General features: G+C 45.3%; 1 protein-coding gene across 1 annotated transcript; it reads right to left on the bottom strand.

Annotated features, from left to right (window-relative positions):
* Positions 1–2814: 2814 nt before the first annotated feature.
* Positions 2815–23846, bottom strand: Saal1 (serum amyloid A like 1). Its single transcript, XM_050130264.1, has 12 exons — positions 23685–23846; positions 22439–22552; positions 20004–20087; positions 16994–17073; positions 15648–15707; positions 15418–15533; positions 14775–14955; positions 11999–12081; positions 11724–11912; positions 8748–8944; positions 6770–6862; positions 2815–4606 (listed from the first exon to the last, which is right to left on the bottom strand). Exons 1-12 carry the CDS (start codon positions 23817–23819, stop codon positions 4514–4516), a joined length of 1425 nt encoding a protein of 474 aa, XP_049986221.1. The 5' UTR covers positions 23820–23846; the 3' UTR covers positions 2815–4513.
* Between the last annotated feature and the right edge of the window lie 2203 nt (positions 23847–26049).

Below are 26049 nucleotides of genomic sequence, written 5' to 3' on the forward strand. Positions count from 1 at the left end.
GACAGGAAAGCATGCTTCATTCACCAAGGAGGCATAGCAAGGACACAGATACATAGGTAAGCTGAGTGAAAGGATCTGCCCACAGCTGTCTACCTCGTCTGTCCCCTGTGCAGTCTGCAGCATCTGCCTGCATCTTTATACATCTAGAGTATGAGCCCTCACTGGGACAAGACTTCTGTCTGCTCTGTCCACTGTGGTCTTTTCAGAATGCTGCCTCTGGGTTTTGTTCATCTATCTTCCTAGTGTCAAAACATGCCACAGTGGACAAACAATGGCTGACTGGCTGCCCCAGACCATGTCCCCAGCCTTCTAAGTTTCATGATGTTGAGTCTCGTACCCCCGAGCCAAGCTCATTTTCCAAGCTTTATCAGACATCATTCCCCTTCTGTCAGACATGGTAACAGGGAGGAATGCAGGCAGCTCAGTGACAGGGAAGGGGACGCGGATAGGCAGATTCCTTTAGAAACCCTTCACGATCTAATCCATGCTTACACATAGGCTGCTAGGATCATATGAAAAAGAAGAAGGCTGGTTTTAGGGCCAGGCAAGCCTAGAGTAGATTCCACGGCAGCTATTTGCCAACTGTGTGACGCTAGGCACGTGTGCAGACACTCTGAGTTAGCCTTTTCCCATCTATAAAATGGCGAGTGTTGCCTTCGGAACCATTATGGAATAACATAAATGTGTTTGTACAGTGGATGCTACACGGTAAAGCCTGAACCAATGGGGACCACTTCTATCACGAATCTTAGGTCCTGTGTCTGACACACTCTTCTCCACCCTTACACATATTCTGTATCAGGCTCAATTAAGTTCTGTTTAGTGGATTGTACTTGCAGTATATACTTAGTCCAAAGTAGCCGCTGTTGTTGAGTACGGACTCCTCCAGGTCTGGGTGCAGAGTCACACAGCCTTTCCCAGAACTGTGTTCCTTGCCAGAACCCTGAGGTAGAAACACTCAGGGTGAGCCTGGTTGCTCTGTGGTGCTGCTTGGTCACAGAGGTCCATCCACACCTCTGGCTGTGGAATGCACTAGAAATCTAGATTCCTTACATTTCACAGATGCTCCCTGGGCTGTCCAAGACGAGATCTAAGCGAATTTGACGTCATACAAATTAAACTAAGGCATACTACACGATTTTATCAATGCAGGCTTTGCATTCTATGCAGATGTGCAGCACAGACAGGTTAAAACATGGACCACAGAACAAAAGTAGCAGCATCTCCACAAAGGGTCTGTTGGTTTCCCATGGTTCCCACTACTCTAAGTCGGGCATAGCTGTGGTGAGATTTTGTTTGTGCTGTGTTGACCGAGGGGCAGGCAGACCTCTGCGAATTCAAGGTGTGGTGGCACACACCTCTAATCCCAGCACTTGGGAGGCAGAGGCAGAGGCAGGTGGATCTCTGGGAGTTTGAGGCCAGCCTGGTCTACAGGGACCAGGCGGAACAGAAACCTCAGTCAGCACAATGGCGCCCATGTGGACAACTGCATCCACATAAACCTGAGAGAGTTTGGGAAATAATTCTAGACAAAAGAGAGGGGTGGGAGAGAGTAAAGCACGGCTTATTGATAGCAGCACATTCTCGGATGGACTCTGCTTGTTAGAGGCAAGCACTCTCATTTAAGAGAGGCTTCCTGACTCAGCTTTAGCTGCAAAACCTTGCAGCTTTTAACAAAACACTTAAATGGTGTTGATGAAAAGGTGACTGCGTGCTTTTTGGTGGTGGCAGGGATCTTGAAACGCCATGGAGTGGTGGCATAAACAAGGCTCCCATAGTACTTCTGCCATGAGGCTGGAATCTCAGAAAGCTAAGTAATGGGCTGGATCCAGCCATCAAAGTCATGGCTTTAATCCCAGTCATATGGCTTAGCAAATTAAATACTCACATGGTCACAAAAAGAGAGACATATACAGTAAAGAGAGATTCAAAGATGAAGAAAACCTCTACATGGTTTACAGTGTGTTAAAAATATATGCAGGCTTGGGAGAGAAAAGAAAAAAAGTTAAAGTACTTAAAATAAAAAAGAAAGAGAGTAGTTGGGTGTGGTGGCAAACACTTTAATTCCAACACTTGGGAGACAGGGGCAGGCAGACCTCTGTGTGGTGTAGAAGGTCCTTCTATCTTTGTGTTGCTTTCATTGGTTAATAAAGAAACTGCCTTGACCTAGTTGATAGGGCAGAACTTAGGTAGGCGGGGAAGACAGAACTGAATTCTGGGAGGAAGAAACCAGAGTCAGGACTCTGGGAATTTTACCCGGTAAGCCACTGCCATGTGGCCATATACAGATTAATAGAAATGGGTTAAATTAATATAAGAGTTAGCCAATAAGAAGCTAGAGCTAATGGGCAAGGCAGTAATTTAATTAATACAGTTTCTGTGTGGTTATTTCGGGGCTAAGCAAGCTGGGAAGCCAGGAAGAACAAGTAGCCCCTCCTTGCAACATCCCTGAGTTCAAGGTGTGGTAGCACACACCTTTAATCCCAGCACTTGGGAGACAGAGGCAGATGGATCTCTGTGAGTTCAAGGCCACCTTGGGCTAGGTGAGACTGAACTAGTCTAAAGAGAAACAGAGCTCACACCTTGGATCTCAGCACTTTGGATCACGTCCCTTTAAACCCAGCACTAAGGAGGTGGAGACTGGGGTGACATGGCAGGGTGGAGATGAACATAAGGTGGGAGGAGATGAGAGCTCAGGACATCCAGTCTGATGATCTGTAGGGCAGGATCGCCCCTTTGGTCTGAGGATTCAGTAGAGGTAAGAACTAGTGGCTGGCCGCTCTGCTTCCCTGATCTTTCAACATTAACCCCATATCAGACTCCGGGTTTTTATTAATAAGACCAAATAGAATTCGTGGTACACCTGGCCACAAGGACGATGTCTGACCAGCTTGTAGGTTTGACTAACCCAATGAATAAGCACTGAGAATAGCAATATCTTAAAAACTTTTCATGTTTGAGATTCTGATAGTTTCTTTCCCTACCTACTATACCACAAAACCACTAAAGACTTCCAACAAGGCTGTGCTAGTGCCAAACCACATACTCAGTTTCCATAGTGAGAAGACACCAACAATCCTCAGGGCAAGAGTCTCCATGCAGTTTAGCTGGGATAATGAAGATAATTTTTATACATTTTATAAACACAAATCCTTCAAGGAGTACAAAGAACATCCCCTTAGATTCAAAGGTTCTGAGGAGAACTGGGATGGATTTGTAAAGCTGCCCTTATTATGCACAACTGAGACTTTAAAAAGCCAATGAAGAACTCCAGTTAGTACCTCAAGTGATGCAGACTGAATCCTAAGCACCTGGTTGGCTGTGCCAGTATCCTCATCAGGAAGCCTTGGTTGGAGGGACGAAGCACCAGGGAGACAGACTGCAGAGGCTGTCACATTCCCTCAATCTCATCTACAATTTGCTCCAGTAAATCACGCTCTGAAGCAAAACCATGCATTTCCACCTCCAGCTGCGAACCAGAGTGACTCTCGGGGGAACAAAGGCAAAGTAACTGTGGTGGTTTGAAAGAGAATGCCAGCCAGGTGGTGGTGGCACATACCTTTAATCCTGGCACTTGGGAATGAGTTTGAGGACAGCCTGGTCTACAAAGAAAGTTTCAGGACAGCCAGGACTGTTACACAAAGAAACCCTGTCTCAAAAAACCAAAAAAAAAAGGAAGGAAGGAAGGAAGGAAGGAAGGAAGGAAGGAAGGAAGGAAGGAAGGAAGGAAGGAAAAAGGGAGGAAAGAAGTAAAAAGAAAATGGTCCCCAAAGGGCATGTGTCACTGTGGGGGTGGGCTTTGAGGTCTCACCTATGCTCAAGCTACTCCAGTGTTTCAGTCAACTTCCTGTTGCCTGTAAGATGTAGAACTCTCAGCTCCTTCTCCAGCACCGTGTCTGCCTGCATGCTGCCATGTCCCACCATGACAATGGACTAAACTCTGAACTGTAAGTGAGCCACCACAATAAAATGCTTTCCTTCATAAGAGCTGCCACGGTCATGGTGTCTCTGTACAGCAATAGACACCCAAATTAAGAGAGTAACTACTGCTTCCAAGTTGTCACTAACAGTCTGGGAAGTCTACACAGCCTGTTAAATGCTCACATAACCACTACAGTGTATTAGCAGGTTAGCGCTCTAAGCCGGTTATACTTTACCTCTTACAGAGTGCAGGGAGGATCGGGACATTAAATATAACACAGAACAGGGGTCAGGGGAAGCTGCCAGAACATTCTAGAATGCCTCTTCCTTTTCATCCCTGGATGGAACAGCACAGCCCTCATGGTTATGAGTAAGTAAGTGCAAAGATCTGCACGGTGGGCCACTGGGACTGGGAAAGGGGATGGTGTGCGCTGATGGCTAGTGACCGGCGCAAATGAAAGTGGGGTAAATGGGGAGGAGGGACATCAGGAAGTACACGGTCTGATACAACATTCATCCAAATCTTCCAAATGCCAACTTCAAACCATAGGAAACAGTTTATTCCTTAGAGAGCAGGATTCCAACTTGGGTCTCAAGTCTGAGCCTTCACACTAGGGAAGCTTTCTTCCAGGTCCTCGGCAAGAGCCTTGTCAACCTCGCATAGGACTTTAATGAAGTCTTCCACCTGTGAATCACATGAAGAACCAAGTAACTGTAGTGGAGGAATAGGCAGTTTTAAATGTTGAAATAGGAGTGGTGGGGCTGCGTCCCCAGCACCCCGGCCGCCTGCTAGCTCATGCCCGAAGTAACAACACACAAACTGTATTCATTTAAAGAACTGCTTGACCCATGAACTCTAGCTCTTACAGGCTAATTCTTGCACCTGGACTAGCCCATTTCTAATGATGTGTGTAAGCACCCCAAGGTGCGCTTAATGGGAAGATTCTAGCCTCCGTCCATCCTGGGTCGGAGCTGCCTGGGAGAGCGGAGCCTGGCGTCTCTGCTCCAGAGAGCAGAGCTGTCAAGTCTACCCGGGAGAGCTGAGCATGGCGTCTCTGCTCCAGAGAGCAGAGCTGTCGGGTCTCTCCGGGAGCCTAGCAGAGTCTGACCTCACTTCCTCTTCCACCCAGCATCCTATTCTGTTTACTCCACCCACCTATGTTCTAAGCTATGAGGCCAAGCAGTTGGTTTATTATAATTAACCAAAGACCTTCCTCCATCATTTTCCCTTTTTCTGTTTAAACAAAAAAAAAAGGAAGGCTTTAACTTAACATAGCAAAATTACATATAACAAAACAGTTATCAAATAAAAATTACAATAATCTATATCATAACTAAGGAAAACTATAACTATTTTTTAACTCCATCAAAGACTCCAGAAAGATATACTATTACTAAGCAAACAAGAAATCCAAACCTTTAGAAATGACTGTGAGACACTCTGCTCCTGGCAGCACCAATAGGAGCGGCAGGGCTGCGTCCCCGGCACCCGGCCGCCCACATGGTTAGCTTATGCCCGAAATAATTACACGGAAACTGTATTCTATTAAACACTGCCTGGCCCGGCTAGTTCCAGCTTTTTATTGGCTAGCTCTTACATATTGTTCTAACCCATTTCTAATATTCTATGTAGCCCACGAGCTGGCTTATCAGGGAGGATCTTAACCTGTGTCTGTCTGGAGTGGGAGAACCATGGCGACCCCTCGACTAAGCTTCTTTCTCCCAGCATTCTCTCTGTTTACTCCACCCACCTATGTTCTAACCAATAAAATGGGCCAAGGCAGTTTCTTTATTATAATTAACCAATGTCCTTCCTCCATCATTTAAAGACATTCGTGGTCAACTATGAAAATGCTCCTCCAGAGGCTCTGAAGCCGACAGAAGCATGCAGCAGATTCACAGGGGTCAGCCACCGCACTTCCTGCAGTCACCGGAAATACTCTAGTAGTGACTCTAGAAGTGCGAGCCCTGACCAGCTCCTTCCCTCCTGAGCTATCACAGACCCCAACTGCTTCCCTTTAGGATAGTGCACCGACACTCTATCATAACCCTCTGTGCACCGACACTCTATCATAACCCTCTGTGCACCGACACTCTATCATAGCCCTCTGTGCACCGACACTCCATCATAACCCTCTCTGCTGACAGGTCCCTTACGCTTTCATTTTCCACAGTTCATTTTCCTAAAAACTCTTATTCTGAAATTGTGTTCAATGGTAATAAATAGTGTTGTGTGAAAAATCATAAAAATGTATTCACAAAAATTAGGTTTGGGGGCAGACATGATGGCACATGCTTTTAATCCCAGAACTCAGGAGGCAGAGGCAGGCAGATCTCTATGAGTTCAAGGCTAACCTGGACTATAGAGTTACAATCAGTCTATGCTAAACAGTGCGACCCAATCTCACAAGGTGGTGGTGGGGGAACGGCAGGGAAGAGAGAGAGAGAAGAAAAATTTAGCTCCTGAGTTCAGAACTGGCTATTCTTCTAGAGGACCTGGATGTAATTCCCAGCACCCACATGGCAGCTCCCAACCATCTGTAACTCCAGTTGCAGTGGATCCAATATTCTCTTTTGGCCTTTCTAGCCAACTGTACACATATTCCGCACAGACATATATTAAGGGGAAACACACACACACAAAATCTCAAAAAACTTTAATTAAAAAATTTAGACTTTCACTTACTATACAGGCTGTCTACTTCATAATAGGAAGGAGCACTATAAACCCATGTTGATTCCTTCCTCTTGAGATCATAATTAATCTCAAGGCACAAGGCATTGAATCGTGTAAGGTATACCACCGTTTCTGACAGAATCTCAGCCCCCGTGCATTCTCCCTACTCACCACGGGGCTGTAGAGGGGCAGGAGGCTCTGAAATGCACAGGAACACTTCTCTTTGTTTAACTGGCCCTCCTTCAGTCCCTGAGCCACAGTTTCCTACAACAAACAAAAGAAAACTTAGTATCAGAAAAGGAAAATGTCCAACGCTGCACCTGGCAAACAGATAAACATCAGTATACTCAATCACAACTGGTCCCACCGGCACTTCAAACCCTCAGCTGAGCTGCCATGAAGAGCCTTGTGTACCCCGAACACTACTAACCTCAGTGAAGGATGCCACTCACGGAAGCCTGCCTGCTGGCCCCTCCTGTGCAACCCCCCCCCATCCCAGGCTATCATTTCCAGACTATTCCCAAAGATTACTGTCTATAAACCCACTGGCTGGCTCGTGGCCTCCAACCCTCAACTCAATTCCTTTATGCCTGCTGTGTTTGGAAGAATCTTTCCAAACTGATCTTATCACTTGCTTATAAAAAGAAAGAAAACTTCAGCTGCACCCCAGTTTCCTCAAGATTAAACCCAAATTCCCTGAAGTGGAATCTACGAGTCTCATGGCATGCCATCGGGTCTTTAATCAACACACCTTCCTGCTATTTGCCTGTATCTTAAAGACAAAGGAACAGGCTTGTCTTTTCCTCCCAAACCTAAAGCAATGACGAACAATCGAAAACATATCTGAAAGCAAAACAAAAAAGACGCTGTGGTGGTTTGAGTGGGGCTGGTGCTTGCAGATGCATTATTTAGTCACCAGGAAGTGGCTCTATTTGAAAGGATTAGGAACAGAAGGCATGGCCTTGCTGGAGTAGGTAGCTTTGTTGGGAGTGTGTCACTGTGAGGTTTTTGAGGTTTCAAAAACCCAAGCAAGAGCCAATGTCTCCTCCTCTTTGCAGACCAGGGTGTAGCTCTCAGCTCCTTCTCCAGCACCTCTCCTGCCCGCTCCCATCCATGATGACAATGGACTAATCTCTGAAACTATTAGCAAATCCCGATTAAATGTGTTTTTTTTTTTAAGAGTGGCTTTGGTCATGGCATCTCTTCACAGCAACAGAACAGCAATGGAGACAATAAGTAACCCTGGAGAAATTCATATAAACCATCAAAATCAATTCATCTGTCCAGGGATGGAGCTTAGAGGGGAAGCACCTGCCTAGCATGTGAGAAGCCCTGGGGTGGGCTCTAAGCATCACAAAAATATGAAACTTTAGAAAAATTAGATCTTTATAAAAAGTAAAGACAAATAATATACAAATATATGGAAAGATAATCCAGCTCACTAATAATAAAACATGTAAATCAAAATAGAACACAAATTTTCACCTGTTGAGTTAATATAAAATTACAATATCCATTAATAAAAATCAAACAAAACTAACATTTTCACACATCAGAAATTATCAATATAAATTTTAGTAGTCTGTTGATATGTCTAATGTCATAAACTGTGTGCACACACAAACAAGACCAGTTATTTTAAGACAAAAAATAATAACAAAATTTTCCCAAATTGAGTAAAACAGTCATACTACACATATATACACATATATACGTATATATACATATATACACACATATATACATATATACATATATATAGTGGAAGAGAAGAATCAGTTCTTGCAGTTGTGCTCTGACTTCTACACATGTGCACCTTCCCCCGTGAAAACGAACAGGAGCGGGGCTGAGGCTGCAGCTCAGAGGCACAGCACTTGCCTATCATGTATGAAGCCCAGATCCCAGCATCAGACCGGCAGAGGAGAAGGGAGGAGAAAAGAAATCTTTTTCAATATCATAAAAAACAATAATGGAGCTGAGAACACAAGTGGTCCAGAGTTTGCCCGGCCACTATACCCAGGTCCTCTCTCCATCATGGCTGGGGTCTCAGTTCTGTCACAGCACAGCTGCCTGTGCCTCAGCAGTTTAAAGTTCAGCACGTCTAGTAACCCACGCCTTTTATAAGAAACCACCAATACTTCTTTCCTACCTTTGTTAACTCCTGAAAAATATTAGAAAGGAATTCACATGAAATATCCTTCAGGATCTTCATATGGAACTCATCTTGGGTTGAACCACAGTTTGTAGGCTCCTCTGGGTCAGACTCTGTGGAGTTCTCTGGTTTCTTCTGACAATGTTCCATATTTTGTAACACCCGAATCAGGCTGTCAATTAGAGGAAGAGCCACTGCACCGAATAAGAGAATGACACCAGCCAGGTAAGTATTCCTTCATTTGTTCACTCGTTCATCATCCACTCATCCTGAACCAGTGCCACCTGTGTTTTGGGGACTATAGACAGGTAGGGTGGTTCCTGCTTTGATTCCACGGATGACAGTCTCTAACTTATAAGCTCAAACAGACTGCCTCCCTGCAGCCAAGTTGATTATAGTCAGTGTTGTATCATAGCATCACACAAAACTGGAATAACCCCCAACTCCCCAGAGCTTCTCTGAAAGGCTTGAAGCAGGCAAGCAGAGAGTTAACAGTGAGGAGAGGAGACAGCTAATTGTGACAGGAGTTAACGTGGATGTCCATGTTCTGCCTAAACATACAAACTACATCAAGTTTGGGTGGCAGAGCAGGCAGCAGTATGAACGCCTAGTCCTGCAACAGCAACAAGTGGGATGCTCCTGGTCTCACGAAAAAGCTCCCCATGGGTCTCTAGAAAGATGACACCCACGACAGCATGATGGCCTCGCTGGACAAACTGCATGACGACCGAAAACAAGATAAACATGTCTGCGCTAAGAGAAGGATCCCTCGTTTCTCACGTCAGAGCGAGTCCAAGAAATCTCTGAGGTTTAGCTGACACCATGACACCTCCCCCAACTGCTGACTTAAACTGCCCCTTAGCACGCACTCAGACCCCTCGGGCAGTGCGCTCAAAGCCAGTCGTGTGTGCGTGTCACAGTAAGTGGCAGCTGCTTTACCCATTCACCCTCCCAGTCTCTATAGGGAACAGCCTGGTGTTATGCCCCTGCATTTCTACTGTTCCTCAGCCGCTGCCGCACAGCCTGCCCACTCGACCTTCATCAGCCCCTGGCTGGCTACCACAGCCACACCTACCCAGTCTATCTCCCTCCCAGCAGGTCCAGCCCTCCGCACTCCACTGCCTGGCAGCTGCGCTGCTTTTCTTCCTTTCACTCTTAAGCCACCCTCGCCACACAGAGCCTCAGCCCTGCTCCTCCAGCACAGTGCCCAGTGTTTTCATGTGTGCCTGTCTCCATCGGCCGTGCTTCCTCCCGAGGATTCACACGACGGCCTCCACTAGCTCCCCCAGCCAGTACTCGGGGTTCCTTTGGCCAGTGACATAACCTCTCCAGAAATATAGAATCGACACTCAGAAACAGTGTTTATTTATAAAACAAAACAAAAAGCTTAAAACAGGGAGAGATCAAAACATCCTTGAGCCAGGTGGTGGTGGTGGTGCACGCCTTTAATCCTAGCACTCGGGAGGCAGAGGTTGGCGGATCTGTGTGAGAGCCTGGTCTACAGGAGCTAGTTTCAGGACAGGCTCCAAAGCTACAGAGAAACCCTGTCTCAGGAAAACAAAACAAAACAAAACAAAAACAAAAAAACATCCTTGAGAGGCAAAAACAAGCACCATATGCCCAGTTACACTAAATGGCAAAACTCTAGCGCCATTTTCAACAGTCGGGAAGAAGATAAAGATGTTTCCAGCAGGCACTAAGCAACCCACTTAGATAGGAAAAAGAAGTCAGAGATAGAGAATGACAAAAGTAGATGTGACTTGATAGCAGACAAAGCTAAAGATTATCATGGGAACTACTACCAAACACAGTAAGACAAAAGCTGGAGCGATGGCTCAGCAGTTAAAAGGAACAGCTGCTCTTCCAAAGGACCTTGGTTCAAATCCCACCACCCCTATGTTGGCTCAGAGCCCATTATAATCCCCACCCAGGACATCCAACACCTCTTCTCGTCTCCACAGGCACCAGACATCTGTTGTACATGTGTGCGTGCAGGCAAAACACCCATACACATTAGATAGATAGATAGATAGATAGATAGATAGATAGATAGATAGATAGATAGATGATAGATAGATAGACAGACAGACAGACAGGATTTTAGAACAGTAAGACAGGAATGTGGATATGGCAACAGGATTCCTACCTACAGGAGCAAGGCCCTGAGTCCCACCTCAAGCACAGCGAAAACAAACTACAGGCAAGTCAGTAAAGGTCCCACAGTCAAAGTTAACAATCCACAGCCTCCATAAAGCCTAACAATCATCAGTGAAGAAAGCATGCAACAGAGACTAGGACTTCAAAATTAAAATGTGCAGGAATAAACCTAATAAGAATGCAAGATCTGTACACTAAAAAAAATCTCAAGGCACTTCTGAAACAGACCTGCACAATGCATTCCTAGACACACCACACATTCAACACAATCGCAATGAAAGCATCGGGAGGCACATGGGGCTTTGACCCTTTGACCTCAGGACCCTAATTCAGCACTGAACAGGTCAAACAGTCAGAGATACTGAGACATCAGACTGAATAGAGACTATCCTCACTGGGGACTGAGACAAAAAACCTTACCACCAAAGCACTCTGGGGCTGAGCGTGAGTCCAGTGGAGTCAGCAGAAAGAGGACTTTGGGGAGTATTTCTGATAAAAGTGGGGCAGTTCTTCTGGGCAGAGCCACGCTGTTCAGTGCTGCTTGCTTTTTGGTCCTAGGGACTGAACCAGGGGGAACTCATGCTAAGCAAGCACCCCATTACTGAGCTGTACCCTAAGTCCCCTCCTTGATGCCTTTTAGAAACTTTGTAATATTTTTGTATTAAGCATTGAACATTTTATGTTACTAGGGGAATAAGGGTATTTTCTTTTCAAATGGAGAAAAATTGAAAAAGAAACCCAATGAAGAGCAGACACAGGCCTGGCACTTACGAGCTGTGGGTGCCAGTTCAAGTGGTGGAAGGGAACTGCACTTGCCTTCTTCCCTCTTGGGGTGCTCCTGTGCAGCCCACGAAGCACTGATGGCCAACATCACGGAGAAGACAGAGGCCAGTACTGTTTTCTGCTCCTGCAGTATGATGGGCGGGTCACCAACTTGGCAGAATTCATGGCACACCAGGTCAAAAAGTAAATTCCATGTGTCTTTTGCAGTATCAGGACACTGTACTTAAGAAATATTTTTTACAAATAGTAATTTAAAAATAGCAAACACTTAATGAGCAACGACAGTGTGCCCCAAGAAACCGCCTTACCAATTGCTTGAATCCCATCGTCCGCGGTGGTGAGCAGCTGTAAGATGTGCATGTAAACATCCAGCCCTTCCAGGTTTTCAGACCTAAGCAGACAGAAAGGGCACAGCACTCTTAACTTCAGCGTCAGAGAACAGCAATGCTCACTCGCCTTGCAGGGGTTTGTTACCTCATGCTAACGTGCAGAACGTGAGATGGCCAGCCGAGTAGACTCTGCTTACTAGCACTGACATTAAATGGGAAAACTGAAGAAAAGGAGTTTATGTATTATGAGTGCGTGAGTGAGCGTGAGTATATATGTATGTGAATGCATAGGTGAGTGTTATAGCTGTACATATGTCTGTGTGTGAATTAGTGTGTGTGAATGTGAGTGTGTATGTATGTGTACATGAGTGTGAGTGCATGTATGTGAGTGTGTGTGCAAGTGTGTGTGAGTCTATACATGTATGCTACTGATACTTCTATGGGAGGGACGTGAGGCCTACAGCACAGACACCACGGTCCTGAAGCTCTTTAGAGTTTACAGGTCATCCGAGCTTCCTAGCTGAGAAAGCAGAAACATAAAAACCTAATTCTTTTGCTCAACAGTTTGTATTCTTAGAACGCAAAATACTGTTTTTTTAACCAGTTAAGTGAAAAACATGATCAATTAAATGGCTCAGCTACATTTACTGAAGTATCTATCATTTGGGGGCTCTTACTGCTAGGGGCTGGAAAGACAGACAGTATTGAGATGTTCCACCCACCTTCACAGATCATAACAGTCTGAGAGGAAAGAAGTAAAGAGCCATAACCATAAAACAAAATGAATTCAACACTAGAAGGCCCGGGCACTAAAAGACCATGCAGAAATTTGGTCAGGGAAGAGATCTTGAGAGAAATGGAGTTTCCACAGGAACCTGAAGAGGCAGGTGTTTGTGGCGTTGGATAGACACCTTGAGCAAGGGCTGGGAGACAAGAGGGCCTGGTTCATCTGCAGAATGGAATTTCACATAGAATAAGCAAGAACAAGGATGGATAGGCCTTGTGTGGAGGATTGTGCGCCAGTTTTGTTTGTTTTAAAAACCTGAACTATTTCCTGCGGAAGGTCACTGAAAAGCCGGGAGCACGAAAGCAAGATGGGTGTGCACCACAAAAGCAGCTGCAAGGCTTGGGAGAAGCCAGCCAGAGGACAGGCGGCTCAGAAGGCAGACAGTGTGGCACTTGCCCAAGCAAGGGAGAAGAGGTCTGGCTGTCAGGATGGGATCACAGTAAGAGTTGACTGGCCATGAGGAAGGAGCTGGACAGGGCAGTCAGAAGGGACTTTCCAGTTCTCCCACCTTCTCTAGATGGGACACTGGCAACATCATTCACTGCTGGAAACACTGAAGAGGCAGATACGTGTGTGGCTTAATCTTCATTTGATAAAAGGTATAAAATTAGTAACTTTTAACATAGCCTAATAAGTTCTGAGACTATGCTGTTAACAACTAAGCAGATAATTCAAATGTTAATCTTGCAGTTATCAGTGCTACATTGTTTTAACAACTCATAAACAACCGCCTCTCATGACAAGACATCAAAGCCCCCAAGCTGATCATCTACACAGACTGGTGTGCACACATGAGCTGAACATCTACAGACTGGTGTGCACACAAGCTGATCATCTACACAGACTGGTGTGCACACAAGCTGATCATCTACACAGACTGGTGTGCACACACAAGCTGAACATCTACAGACTGGTGTGCACACAAGCTGATCATCTACACAGACTGGTGTGCACACACGAGCTGAACATCTACAGACTGGTGTGCACACACAAGCTGATCATCTACAGACTGGTGTGTACACACAAGCTGAACATCTACAGACTGGTGTGCACACAAGCTGATCATCTACAGACTGGTGTGCACACACAAGCTGATCTCTACACAGACTGGTGTGCACACACAAGCTGATCATCTACAGACTGGTGTGCACACACAAGCTGATCATCTACAGACTGGTGTGCACACAAGCTGATCATCTACAGACTGGTGTGCACACACAAGCTGATCATCTACAGACTGGTGTGCATACACAAGCTGATCATCTACAGACTGGTGTGCACACAAGCTGATCATCTACAGACTGGTATGCACACACAAGCTGATCATCTACAGACTGGTGTGCACACAAGCTGATCATCTACAGACTGGTGTGCACACACAAGCTGATCATCTACACAGACTGGTGTGTGCACACAAGCTGATCATCTACAGACTGGTGTGCACACACAAGCTGATCTCTACACAGACTGGTGTGCACACACAAGCTGATCTCTACACAGACTGGTGTGCACACACAAGCTGATCATCTACACAGACTGGTGTGCACACACAAGCTGATCTCTACACAGACTGGTGTGCACAAACAAGCTGATCTCTACACAGACTGGTGTGCACACAAGCTGATCATCTACAGACTGGTGTGCACATAAGCTGAACATCTACAGACTGGTGTGCACACAAGGAGGAAACAGGGAGCAAACAAATATGCTCAATGAGTTGTTTCACATTTAATGTAAAATAAAACAAGACAATCTTTTCTCCTTGATTATTAAAAATACGTAAAATTGTTGTCAGTTGCCATAGCAGGCTATGACAAGCCATACTGGAGCAGATGCTCTGAACCTGTACTATTCTTGCCACCACAACCTAAGAGAGACTGGTTGCTTACTGAAACTAAGACTCTCCCATGTAAGGATGTTTCGAAGAACTGAATTTTTCCAGACCATTCTGTATAAGAGTTCACCTACCGTATTTGTCTGGCAGCTTCCAGTATACTGGGTACAAAAGAAAATACTGGCTGCTCTTCAGAGTCCTCCTGGGGTTGGTCCGGAAGCCGGGCAGTCCCATTTCTAATCCACTCCAACATGAGTTTTTCATCCAAGTCAAAGAGCTTGTCCACGACCTCCCCCACCTTCACCAACAAGTCAACTGCAGTCAAGACAGGTGTTCAACTGAGAACCCAAGCGTCTGAAGCCACAAGGGGGAGCCAAACTCCTCAAGCTCCTCCAAGAGCCAAATCTGCCAGGGTGCCACTTCCTCCCAGGTGTCTCCAGGAACCTATTCAAACTGGCTTATCTTCCTTCAGGGCAAAGTGGCCTCTGGGGCAGAAGAGATGGCCCAGTCATTAAGAGCACCCAGGTTTGATTCCCAGCGCCCACACAGGAAATAGCTCACAACTGTCTGGAACTCCAGTCCTAGGGGATCTGACACTCTCTGCTGGCCTCTGTGGGCAGCAGGCACATACCAACATGCAAGAGACACACAGATTTACATGCAGGAAAACACCCATAAATTTAAAAAATCAAAGTATAAAATTTTTAAAATGAAAAGTCTAAAGGAGCTGCCCAGGATGTGCTCCAGTCTTCCTCCCTAGAGTGCACGGAGACTTACCATTTGTTGAACTTGACATGATGAAGCAGACGCTAGCATAAATGGACGGATGTTCCCGGATCCTTTCAACCCAGACACTGGCCACTTCTGCCTGGGAAAGGCAAGTAAGCAACAACCTACATGACAAATGTGAGCTCAATATCTGTGCGGGCAACAACAAGGGCCACCACAGTCAAGAGTGCACTTTGCTTTCCCAGGGCTTCTGATGAGTGGTCTCGAGAAAGGCTTACCTGCTGGTTTCTAGCAGAGTGGGTGGGTCTGAGTCGCACAAACACTGCAGAAGCACCTGCCTGCCGAGACACCGTGAGCCATGAGTATCATTGCAAATAGCCAGTTTTCATTTCATTTTAGACATCTTCTATTGTAAGACAAAGCATAAATGCATTTCATAAATTCTAGAGCAGTGGCTCCCAGCCTTCCTAAGGCTGCAACCCTTTCCTACAGTTCCTCATGTGGGGACCCCCCAGCCATAAAATTGTTTCATCGCCACTTTGTAACTGCAATTTTACTAATGCTATGAATTGTAATGTAAATATCTGGTTTATGACCCCCCACAGAAGGGGTCATGACCTAAAGGTTGAGAAGAACTCCTGTTTCTAAGGTACAGAGCAGAGTTGATCACCTGCAGCTGCCTTTGCCCACCGTGTTCCTCCCCACCTAGAAAAGGTGGCCCTGACTTCCTCAGAGATCACTTCCTTGCTCTGCCTCTATAATTCTGTTAATAGATTTCTGATTTTGCATTTAATTTTATATAAAAGCAGCTATGGTTTTTCCTTAAAATATCCTTTAGTTATCTGTGCATCTTTTTATCTGCTTTATGTGACACATATCACTGTTCACGTGCTCTTCAATTCGTCATGGAACACCTTGTGTGTGAATGTAAGAGAAACAATTCAAGAGGCCCAGGCCCTTGAAGACAGGGATAAACCTTTATGACCCTCCAATAAGAACAATCACTTTAATGTATGCTGGACACAGACTTCTTTAGATCATTAACAGCCATGAACCATCTCCAGGGAAATGAATATGCCCATCAAATTTATCACGTTCTCAGATCTACCATGGTAACCGACCACCTGAGACTCCACTATGAAAAAGCCCTCTGTCCAAAGTTTTCTGGCTTTAAAAAGAACTAGCCTCTAATTAAGTCTGACAGCCTTTTAATCCTAGAGGCGACTCTTTGTCTTCTGGTCCCTAGGCAAGTCCCACTCCCCTATTTAAGTCTCAGTTCTCAGAGCAAAACTGTCCAGCAATTGAGTTTCCCAGACTAGTTCTGAGTCCTTGGATTCTCCATGCTTAAATAGTTCTGGATTCTGACCAGCGGCCCCTAGCTCCAATTTGGGCTCTACATATTCTTTGCCTCATCCCCTTACTCGCTGGGGTAACTCATGCTTTACCGTGGATGCAAAGGCTCAGTCCTAGGTCAAGTCCATAGCTAGTGCAGAAGTCTCAGCCACACCAGCACCCAAGGTGTCCTGAGACAATGAAACAGCACACCCCACACTTCCACCTCTCCTAGGTTCAAGGGTTCCCTTGGAATAGAAACTTAGAACGGCTACTAGGTAGTAGGACTTACCCATGATCTTCGCAGCTGCTGATGGACACACATATCTCCCGGAAACAAGCCATATTCCCTAAAATTCCCACACAAATTTCCTGTCAAACCAAGTAACACAGGTCACAATGGCTGTGAGGTAAAAGCCATGAAGAATAACAACTTGAACAAAAACTTCTACTGAACCAAGTTTGAGGGGAGGAAAGAGGGAGGCAGGATATAGACGTTTACAGCTGGCATCCAGATTTACATACTCAGCTTGTACAGCTCACACAGGTGAGAAGGAAGAGAAGACACAAAGCAGAAGTCATAGATGAAGAAGCGTTATGCGGAGAAGGATCCTTAGCACAGACGACTAATGGAGAGAACGCAGGAACCATGAGGAAGCACAAGAGAAATGGGGCAGAGGAAAAGGATTTGACTGTCATGTCAAAGGGTTTAGACTTAATATGGGATGGTGTCTGGAGCCACGGAGGTTCTCAAAGAGGGAACACAACACACTGAAACATTTGTCCACACATCATTTTACACAGCATTTACAAGATGGGACTGTATTGTCCCCACTTGAACTGAGGAGACTGAAGCCCAGGGAAGTCCAGCAAGCTGCCTGAGATCTTCAACTGAAGGCAGCAGCAACCCAGAGCTGTCATGTTCCAGGGTACTCGCCCAAGAAGACATGGCTGCTATTATCAATGAGGGCTAATGGCAGACATGGAAAAGGAGTGAGATGCTAAAAGGGATGGCAAACAGTCTGTTAGAACGTGAAGAGGGGGTGTAAGGCACAGTTTATAGGTCTGAAGTTGCCATGGTTTCCCAGTCAGAAGTATTAGTCATATCAACAGGAAAAAATAAGATGGAAGGGCATGGTGCATTTACACAGAACAGGGATTCCAAACTTGCTGGGATTCAGCACTCAGAGTTTGTTGACGGTTTTCAAGCCCCATCAACTCCACTGAATCAGAATCTCTAGGCTACATTTAGTCTCAGTAGCTAGTGTTTACCAAGTGCACCAGGAGTTTTTATGATCAGGGTGATAATTACTGAATTACAACAGAGGATGGAGATAGGATTAGAAAATACACAGCTGAGAGCCGGGCGGTGGGTGGCGCACGCCTTTAATCCCAGCACTCGGGAGGCAGAGGCAGGCAGATCGCTGTGAGTTCGAGACCAGCCTGGTCTACAGAGCTAGTTCCAGGACAGGCTCCAAAGCCACAGAGAAACNAAAAAAAAAAAAAAAAAAAAAAAAAAAAGGAAAATACACAGCTGAAAACTCATCAGGAAAGTTGGAAGTGACACCAGATACCAACAGGGCAGTCGGGGCTTGTGCCATTGCAGGACTAGAGCTGTGGCTTAAGCGAGTAAGAAAGGGAGCTGAGCTGGCTGCGGTGGCACTGAGCTGGCTGTGGTGGCACATGCCTGTAACCCCAGCGCTTTGAAGGTTGAGACAGAAACCACAAGTTCAAATCCTCACGCTGAGACTCACTAAGAAAATGGCTGTGAAGAGAACAGGGTGTTCACTCTGGACAGAGTCCAGACTCGGGCACAGGAAGAAATAGGAAGGGACAAAAGCTGAGGAAAGTTAGAGAGGAACTAAAGAGAGCTTTAGTAAAAAGCAGATGGTTCAAACACTGGCAGAAGAGCAAGCGATTCGGGACAGAAAACACGTTCTCTTAGAAGATAGCGAGGGGAGGAGTGAACGTTCGCTGAAGACCAACCTCCTGTGTCAGCTGCGTAGGAGAACCCCTGGTAGACGACTTTGGAAAGTCCTCCAGGACAAAGTTTTTGAAAAGAGTATGGCCCTGATCTAAAGTATTGACATCACCTGGGAACACAGCAGACACCTAGGTCCTGCCCCAGCCTACTGGACCAGATGCTCTTGGGGAGGGCTCGGCACCAGTGATCTGGGCCATGCTGACATTTAGACTAGTGATTCCTCATAAGGCCAAGGATGAGAACCACTGCTGTAGCAGGCTGTGACCAGGACACATTTACAGCCATGTGGCTTAATTCCTGAACTTATCATGACTAATATAAAAAATAGTAAAATCAAGGAGGGAACGCCACAAAATCACCAACACTTTATGTAAATATAAGGACCCAATATGGGCGGAGCATTCCCCTAAATAAAAATCTTAATTCAAGGGGCTGGAGAGATGGCTCAGCAGTCAAGAGCACTGACTGCTCTTGCTGGCACTCACATGGTGGCTCTCAACCATCTATGAGATCTAGTGCCCTCTTCTGGTGTGTGACATGCGGACAAAGCATCCCTAGACAGAAATACATAAACATATTTGTAAAAACCTTAATTCAACATTCAATTTGTAATACACTCTATGGAATTTTCTACTTTATCTCAAAGAAAAAGAAGCAACAACAGGGTTATGCTAGAGCTGGGCATAAGCTTAAACTCCAGCTCCATCTTTACAAGCTGTGTGACTTTGGACATATTATCTTAGTCTGAGACTCAGTTCTTTTATCTATTATGTGTGTCTCAAAGGAGGAGGAAGGCAAACAGTAGAGAGTGGATATTCACAAACTGCCTGTATCATGTGCACTGCAGAGAGACCTAAATGACAGTAACACTCAGGACACTGCACTGCTCCTGTGGTCCCTCCCACCTGCTGTTCTTGGGAGCTTGCTTTCGGCAATGACAAGGCAGAAAAGTGCCGCACTGAGTACAAGAAAGAGAAGGGAGAGAAAGAGAAGGGAAGGCCAGCAAGGGTGACACGACGCAGCCAGCCCTCGCCCGGGAACATATGGAGAGATTTTGGAGCGGAGAGTTCTCACGGCCAGCCTGTGGGCACAGTGAACTGAGAGATAAACAGCAGGTCTAGGCACTGCTTCTTGGCCTGCCACAGCGCAGCAGCCTAGCATGGCTATGTCTATCTGGTTTCCACAGCCGCTAACTCAAATTATTGACTCCCCAAATCTAATCCGAACCTAAAAGTCTACGTATCTAATTATTTCAAGGAGTGCGTTACCCAAGAACGTCCAATAGCATTTGTGCACGAGCAGAACTGTATATACTCACTCTTAATCGGGGACACCTGGATTTGGCCAGCACTCCCATGAATATATCAGGAGCCTTAAATTCTTGTAGAAACAAAGCCACATCCTATAAACAAAAATGATTAGCAATTTAGATGCTGCATACAGATATCCCTAAAAGTTTAATTTCATGTTTACTTCCTTTCATCCATAACGGAAAAATAAAAGATCAAAAAGACAAAAGTAAGTCAAATAGTGGTGGCACATGCCTATAATCCCAGCATTTGGGAGACAGAGGCAGGTGATATCTGTAAATTTGAGGCCTGCCTGGTCTACAGAGTGAGTTCCAGGACAGCCAGAGCTATACAGAGAAACCCTGTCTTGAAGAAGCAAAACAAAACAAAACCCAACCAAACAAAAAGACAAAAGTAACATAAGAGTCTTTGTGGTACCTGGTACCAAGACAGTAGAACGATCCCATAACTGAATATAACCCTAACGGTGACACACCAGAGGCTAGACCTCCTTTTATTCTGCATGATCCTGGAATTCTCATAACTTACCCAAACACGTTTGCTGACTTCCAGATACTAAGCTAGAAGCTGGGGGTGAGAAAGGGGCATGGGGAAAGAGTCAACTCCTAAATCCTACCCTGTAAGAACTTAAAACTGAGATAAATGCTACTGGGTTACATTCGATATCAGGACTTGGGCTTCAATGAGAACAAAAAGAATTCTGATCACAATGTAACTACAACAGTCTGGAACTTTCTCCCCAGAGATTTTCTTCTACCCACATCACCTAAGGGGGCACACCACACAGGTGAGACTAGAGTGGACATGCGGCCACAGAGAGAGGGCTCTCACATAGGAATGTAAGGTACAAAAGCTAAATCTGTTAGCTGTGGGATATGCCTATTAAAAAACACACATCTAAAACTAAACAAATTAAATAAATAAAGTTTTAGTCAATGATGACTAAATGTACGTGTGTATGTACGTATGTCAGTGGTCCTATGAAATTATATTACCTAGTGATGTCATAGCTATCTTAGCTCACATTTATGTTAAATACACCATGAGGCTCATAGGATGAAACTGTATTTGTGTTCAAGGCACGATTTTAACATTAATAGCTCCTGGATCTTCATACCCTGAACCACAAACTGGAGGGGCTACAGTCACTCAATAATGCCTTGCCAGAAGGAATGAGCCTTTTTTCTTTTATCTAAAAAAAAAAAAACCCTATCTTTTTTTATTTTACATACCAATCCCAGTTCCCAGCCCCTCCCCTCCTCCTGTTTTCTTCACTTTTCTCCCCTCCCCAGAGAGGGTAAGGCTTGTTGCTTTGCGGAAGGATCAAAGCCCTCCTTACTATATCTAGGTTGAATCAGGTATGCTTCCAAAGAGAATGGGTTCCAAAAAGCCAGTACAAGCAGTAGAGATAAATCCTGGTGCCACTGCCAGTGGACCCTCAGTCTGCCCCAGCCATACAACTGTCACCCACATTCTGAGGGCCTAGTTTGGTCCCATGCTGGGTTCTTCCCTGTCTGGCTGGATGTAGTGAGCTCCCATTAGCTCAGGTAGACTGTTTGAGTGGGTGTCCCTATCACGGCCGTGACCTCTTTGTTCATATTCTCATTCTGCTCACTCTTCAACTGGACTTTGGGAGCTCAGCCCAGTGCTCTGCTGTGGCTCTCTGCCTGTTTCCATCAGTTGCTGAATGAAGGTTCTGTGGTGACATTTAAGATAGTCATCAATCTGACTGCAGGGCAAGGTCAGTTCAGGCACCCTCTCCATTATTGCTTAGGGTCTTAGCTTGTCATCCTTGTGGATTCCTGGGATTTTTTTCTAGTGCCAACTATGTTCATAGCAGTATTATCTGTAATAGCCAGAACCTGGAAACAAGCTAGATGCCCCTCACCTGAAGAATGGATAAAGAAAATGTGGCACATTTACACATTAGAGTACTACTCAGTGGTAAAAAACAATGACAGCTTGAAATTTGCATGCAAATGGATGGAACTAGACAAAAAACAAAACAAACAAACAAAAAACCATCCTGAGTGAGGTAACTCAAACTCAGAAAGATGAGCATGGCATGTACTCACTCATAAGTGGATACTAGCTGCAAAGCAAAGGATAACGAGCCTATAGTCCATGACCCCAGAGAAGATAAGCAACAAGGAGAGCCCTAAGAGAAACATATATAGATCCCTCTGGGAAGGGGAAGTAGACAATATCTCTTGAGAAAATTGGGAGCATGGGATTGGGGGGGAAGGGAGGGCAGAAGGGGAGGAGGAGAGGAAAAGGGAAGTGGGGAGAAGAACTTGAGGGAATGGGATAGTCAAGATGGGGCAAGGACAGAGACAGAGACAGAGAGTACTGAAAGAATATCTTGATTGAGGGTTAGCAAGAAATCTGGGATGAATCTTTTCAAAAGTCTCCTCACTCTAGAATTTCACTTTTATCCTCATACCTCATCCATGGACATATCCCAGACTCTGCAGATTTCGTTCTCCATTTCCTCAGGGAGCTCCATCTGTTGCTCATCATCATCTGAGCCAGACTTGGCACTTTCAGGTGTGACAATCTTCAGACACAGAGAGAAGAAAAACAAAACAAAACAAAACAAAACACATCAGTTAAAATACTCAGAGGAGTTCTTCAAGTAATATATCACGCAGATGTCTCCAAGAGAGTATCCCTAAAGTACTTCCTCTGGCGAAACAGTTTCTAAAAACTGCCTTGCAGTGCCTTGGATGATCTACAGTATTCTTGGAGGAAACACTGTCTGAAGGCACTGCAAGAGAAAAAACAGGAATGACAATATGAACTTTTGCTTTCAAATGATTTAAGATTAGTGTAGGAAAGTCATGTAAACACAGTCACAATAGAAAAGGCTGACTGTGCAGAGCTGGTGAAAAGAGCGACGGTAGAAAGATGAAGGACTTTGACCTATCCCTGGGAGGAAAAAGACATTTTTTTTTTAAAAAGAGGAAAGTGAAATCTCACGGGAAGGGTAGGACTTGAGCATTCAGAGGTGAGTACAAGAGTTTACAAAAGCATAGTACACGACTGGAGACGGCCACCAGTCTACTGGTCACGGAACATAACGTAGCTATCCTTAAGTATAGGTTAAGAAGTATCGTTAAGTGAGTTGTGGTAAGCATCCGTGGATCCCCAGTTAAGAAGTAGAAAGTGTTCATTTATAGCAACAAAAACACCCTTTTAAAATAATAAAAAGGAAGACTGTTTTGGTCACCGTGTAGAAATTGTCTCTGAAAACAAACCAAAACCAAACCACGGAATTGGCGGCATGGAAGGCAGTACACAGAAAAATCTGCTAGCCTCCTATAAATCAAACACCATTTCAAACACTCTACTATCATCATCATCTCAATCTACACAAAAACCACGTGTACAATAATACTGGTTATCCTGTTTTATAGAAACTGAAAGAAGTCGAGGTTATGGGTTAACGAATCACACTTCCAGCATGGGATGGAGATCAGAGCTGTCTGACTCCAAACTATGCGCTCCACTATGACAAGAGCTCACGAAACAGAAACTGATTTCAGAAGTGACAATGGAGTTGCAGAGCAAAATCCGACTAAAGTATGTGTGTGGTGGTGTTCCGGGAAGAGTTAGGAAACTGGCACCCGGACCCTCCAGCATCCCATCCACTCCCTTGGTTTGGAGGACGCCTGCGTCAGTCTCCCCACCTGGATGAGTCCGCTGAGTACTCCGAAGAGCCAGTGTTTGCTGTAGACCGTGCTCCCAATGCAGTCTCCCCCGGCCAGGTCCTCCTCGTCCTCCTGATTGCAGCTAGGCGGAGGAGGGGACGGGTTACGGTCCATGATGTCGCCCACAAGAGGCGCCGGAAGCCCCGGAGGAGGCGAGAGGATGTGCCAGAGAGCCCGACTGACCCGGCGCTGTTCCCCACAGCGCCCCCTGCTGTCAGGCTCCGGAATGGTCCAGGAACCTGTGGACTAGGTGGGAACTCCCACAAAGTGTCCACATAGGGACCAGCAGCATGAAGCACACACGTCAGTATTCTTTGTCTGGAACGAAGAGGGGTCAGGGAAGAGAGAGAGACAGCCAGGGAGGAGGAGGAGGAGGACGGAGATGGCTTGGAGTGGGACTTTAATACAAGCTGAATCTGTATAAAGAACTGAACATATAAAACAAAACTTTTAAAGGTTTTAGATGTAGAAGAAACTGTAAAGGACCTTTTATGACCTAAGAGAAGGGAGGGTGCTCTTAAAATGCACAAAGCCTAGTGTGAGAAACAGGCACATTTCTCAGACTGCGGAGATGGCTCAGTGGTTAAGGACACTCACTGGTCTTACAGAAGATCTGGTTCTAGTTCCCAGCACACACATGGCAGCCCACAACCCTCTGTAACTCCAGTGCCACGGGATCCAACACCTTCTTCTGCCCTCTTTGGGCACCAGACATGCACAGACACACATACTGGTAAAATACATAAAAATTAATTATTACACTTCTCACTATTGTTCTCCATGAGACAGATGAGATGTAAAAACCTCAGCTGGACATGGTAGCTCACAGCTGTGACCTTAGTACCTGCGAGGCTAAGGAAGGGGATTGTCACAAATTTAAAACAGTCTACACTTCACAACAAGCCCCTGTCTAATGATGACCTGTATATCTTCAAAATGTAAAAAAATTGATCTATAAAAAATGTAGGCTGTGTATCAAAAATAATAAACCTTATAAATAACAAATAAACCAATAAGAAAGAGGCAACTCATTGAGAAAACAGACAGAACATAGAAAGAGCAGTTCACAGAACAGGAAACAAAGCTGAAGGGACTGTTATCAGGATCTCCAAGTCTGACTTATTTAACATGCGTGAAGGTCTGGGGATGGAGTCAGTGGAGGAACACATGTCTGCCAACAATGCCCGAGGCCAGAGGTTCAGTCACCATTTGCAAAGATAAGAAAATCCCATGGAAATGGAAATTTATTAGTATAAGGTATGGCTTTGCATCCACACGGTTGAAATCTGACCACTCCGGGTGTAACGAGGACAGTGGAGAAGGGAGAACTTCCACACTGAGGAGAGACTTGACCCGAGCACGATCACTCTGCAGGACAGGATGACCAAAGCTACTTGATTTCAAGACTGGCGACCTGTTTGGAAGGCGTGAAGTGCGTCCTGCTTGCACATTGTTAAAGATGCAGACAAGACTAGGCCAAAATGAAATATACCAGAGGCCATTAGACAGACCAAATCTTAGCATCGTTTCATGAGACTTTCACTTCCGTGGCACACAGAATGCAGGTGTTTCATAGAGCTTCTGTCTTGCTACATACACACCACACACACACATCACACACTCACACATACATCACACACATCATACCACACACACATCATACCACACACACACCACACACACATCACACACTCACACATACATCACACACATCATACCACACACACATCACACACACATCACACACTCACACATACATCACACACATCATACCACACACACATCACACAAACATCACACACACTGACACACACATCACACACACACACACACACATACACGATAGGAGGAGGGATCTATTTAACAGCTGCCATGCTGAGGTATATCAACCATTAGTAGTCTATGCATTACATCATCTTAAATTTCAGCATCCACTTGTGGGTCTTCACTTTTGTTTGCGTCTTTCTTTGAACAGGGTCAAGTTACACAGCCTAGGAAAGCCTGGTGCTCGCCGTCCTCGTGCCACCACCTCCAGCAGCCAGAATTATAGGCCACTGCCACCGTGCCAGAAAATTCCCTCTGTGGGCCATACTACTACACTGATGTTTGCATACATGCTTTGTGAATTTTCTTTTCTCTTAGAGAATCTCAGGGGCAGGAAATGGGATTGATTGTGACTCTTGTTATGGTATCTTCTGATTTGTCATTATCCAACCAAGCTTTCTTGTCTTTCTCTCACAGAATTACATTCTATAACCAGAAAGTAGCTATTTTATCTTTTTTCGTTTCCCCAGTACCCCTTTCTGTTGACCTTGGATAAACCGTATGTCAATTCTCGCTTCTC

The sequence above is a fragment of the Alexandromys fortis genome, unplaced genomic scaffold (assembly GCF_014885135.2).
Source record: "Alexandromys fortis isolate MF-2015 unplaced genomic scaffold, M_Fortis_MF-2015_v1.1 scaffold_342, whole genome shotgun sequence".
NCBI lineage: Eukaryota > Metazoa > Chordata > Mammalia > Rodentia > Cricetidae > Alexandromys > Alexandromys fortis.

Coding starts and splice junctions, on each gene's coding strand:
- Saal1 (XM_050130264.1), bottom strand. CDS start 23,819: ATGGACCGTAACCCGTCCCCTCCTCCGCCTAGCTGCAATCAGGAGGAC. Junction 22,553..23,684: donor TACTCAGCGGACTCATCCAG/GTGGGGAGACTG, acceptor CTGTGTCTGAAG/ATTGTCACACCTGAAAGTGC. Junction 14,956..15,417: donor CATGTCAAGTTCAACAAATG/GTAAGTCTCCGT, acceptor TCTTGACTGCAG/TTGACTTGTTGGTGAAGGTG.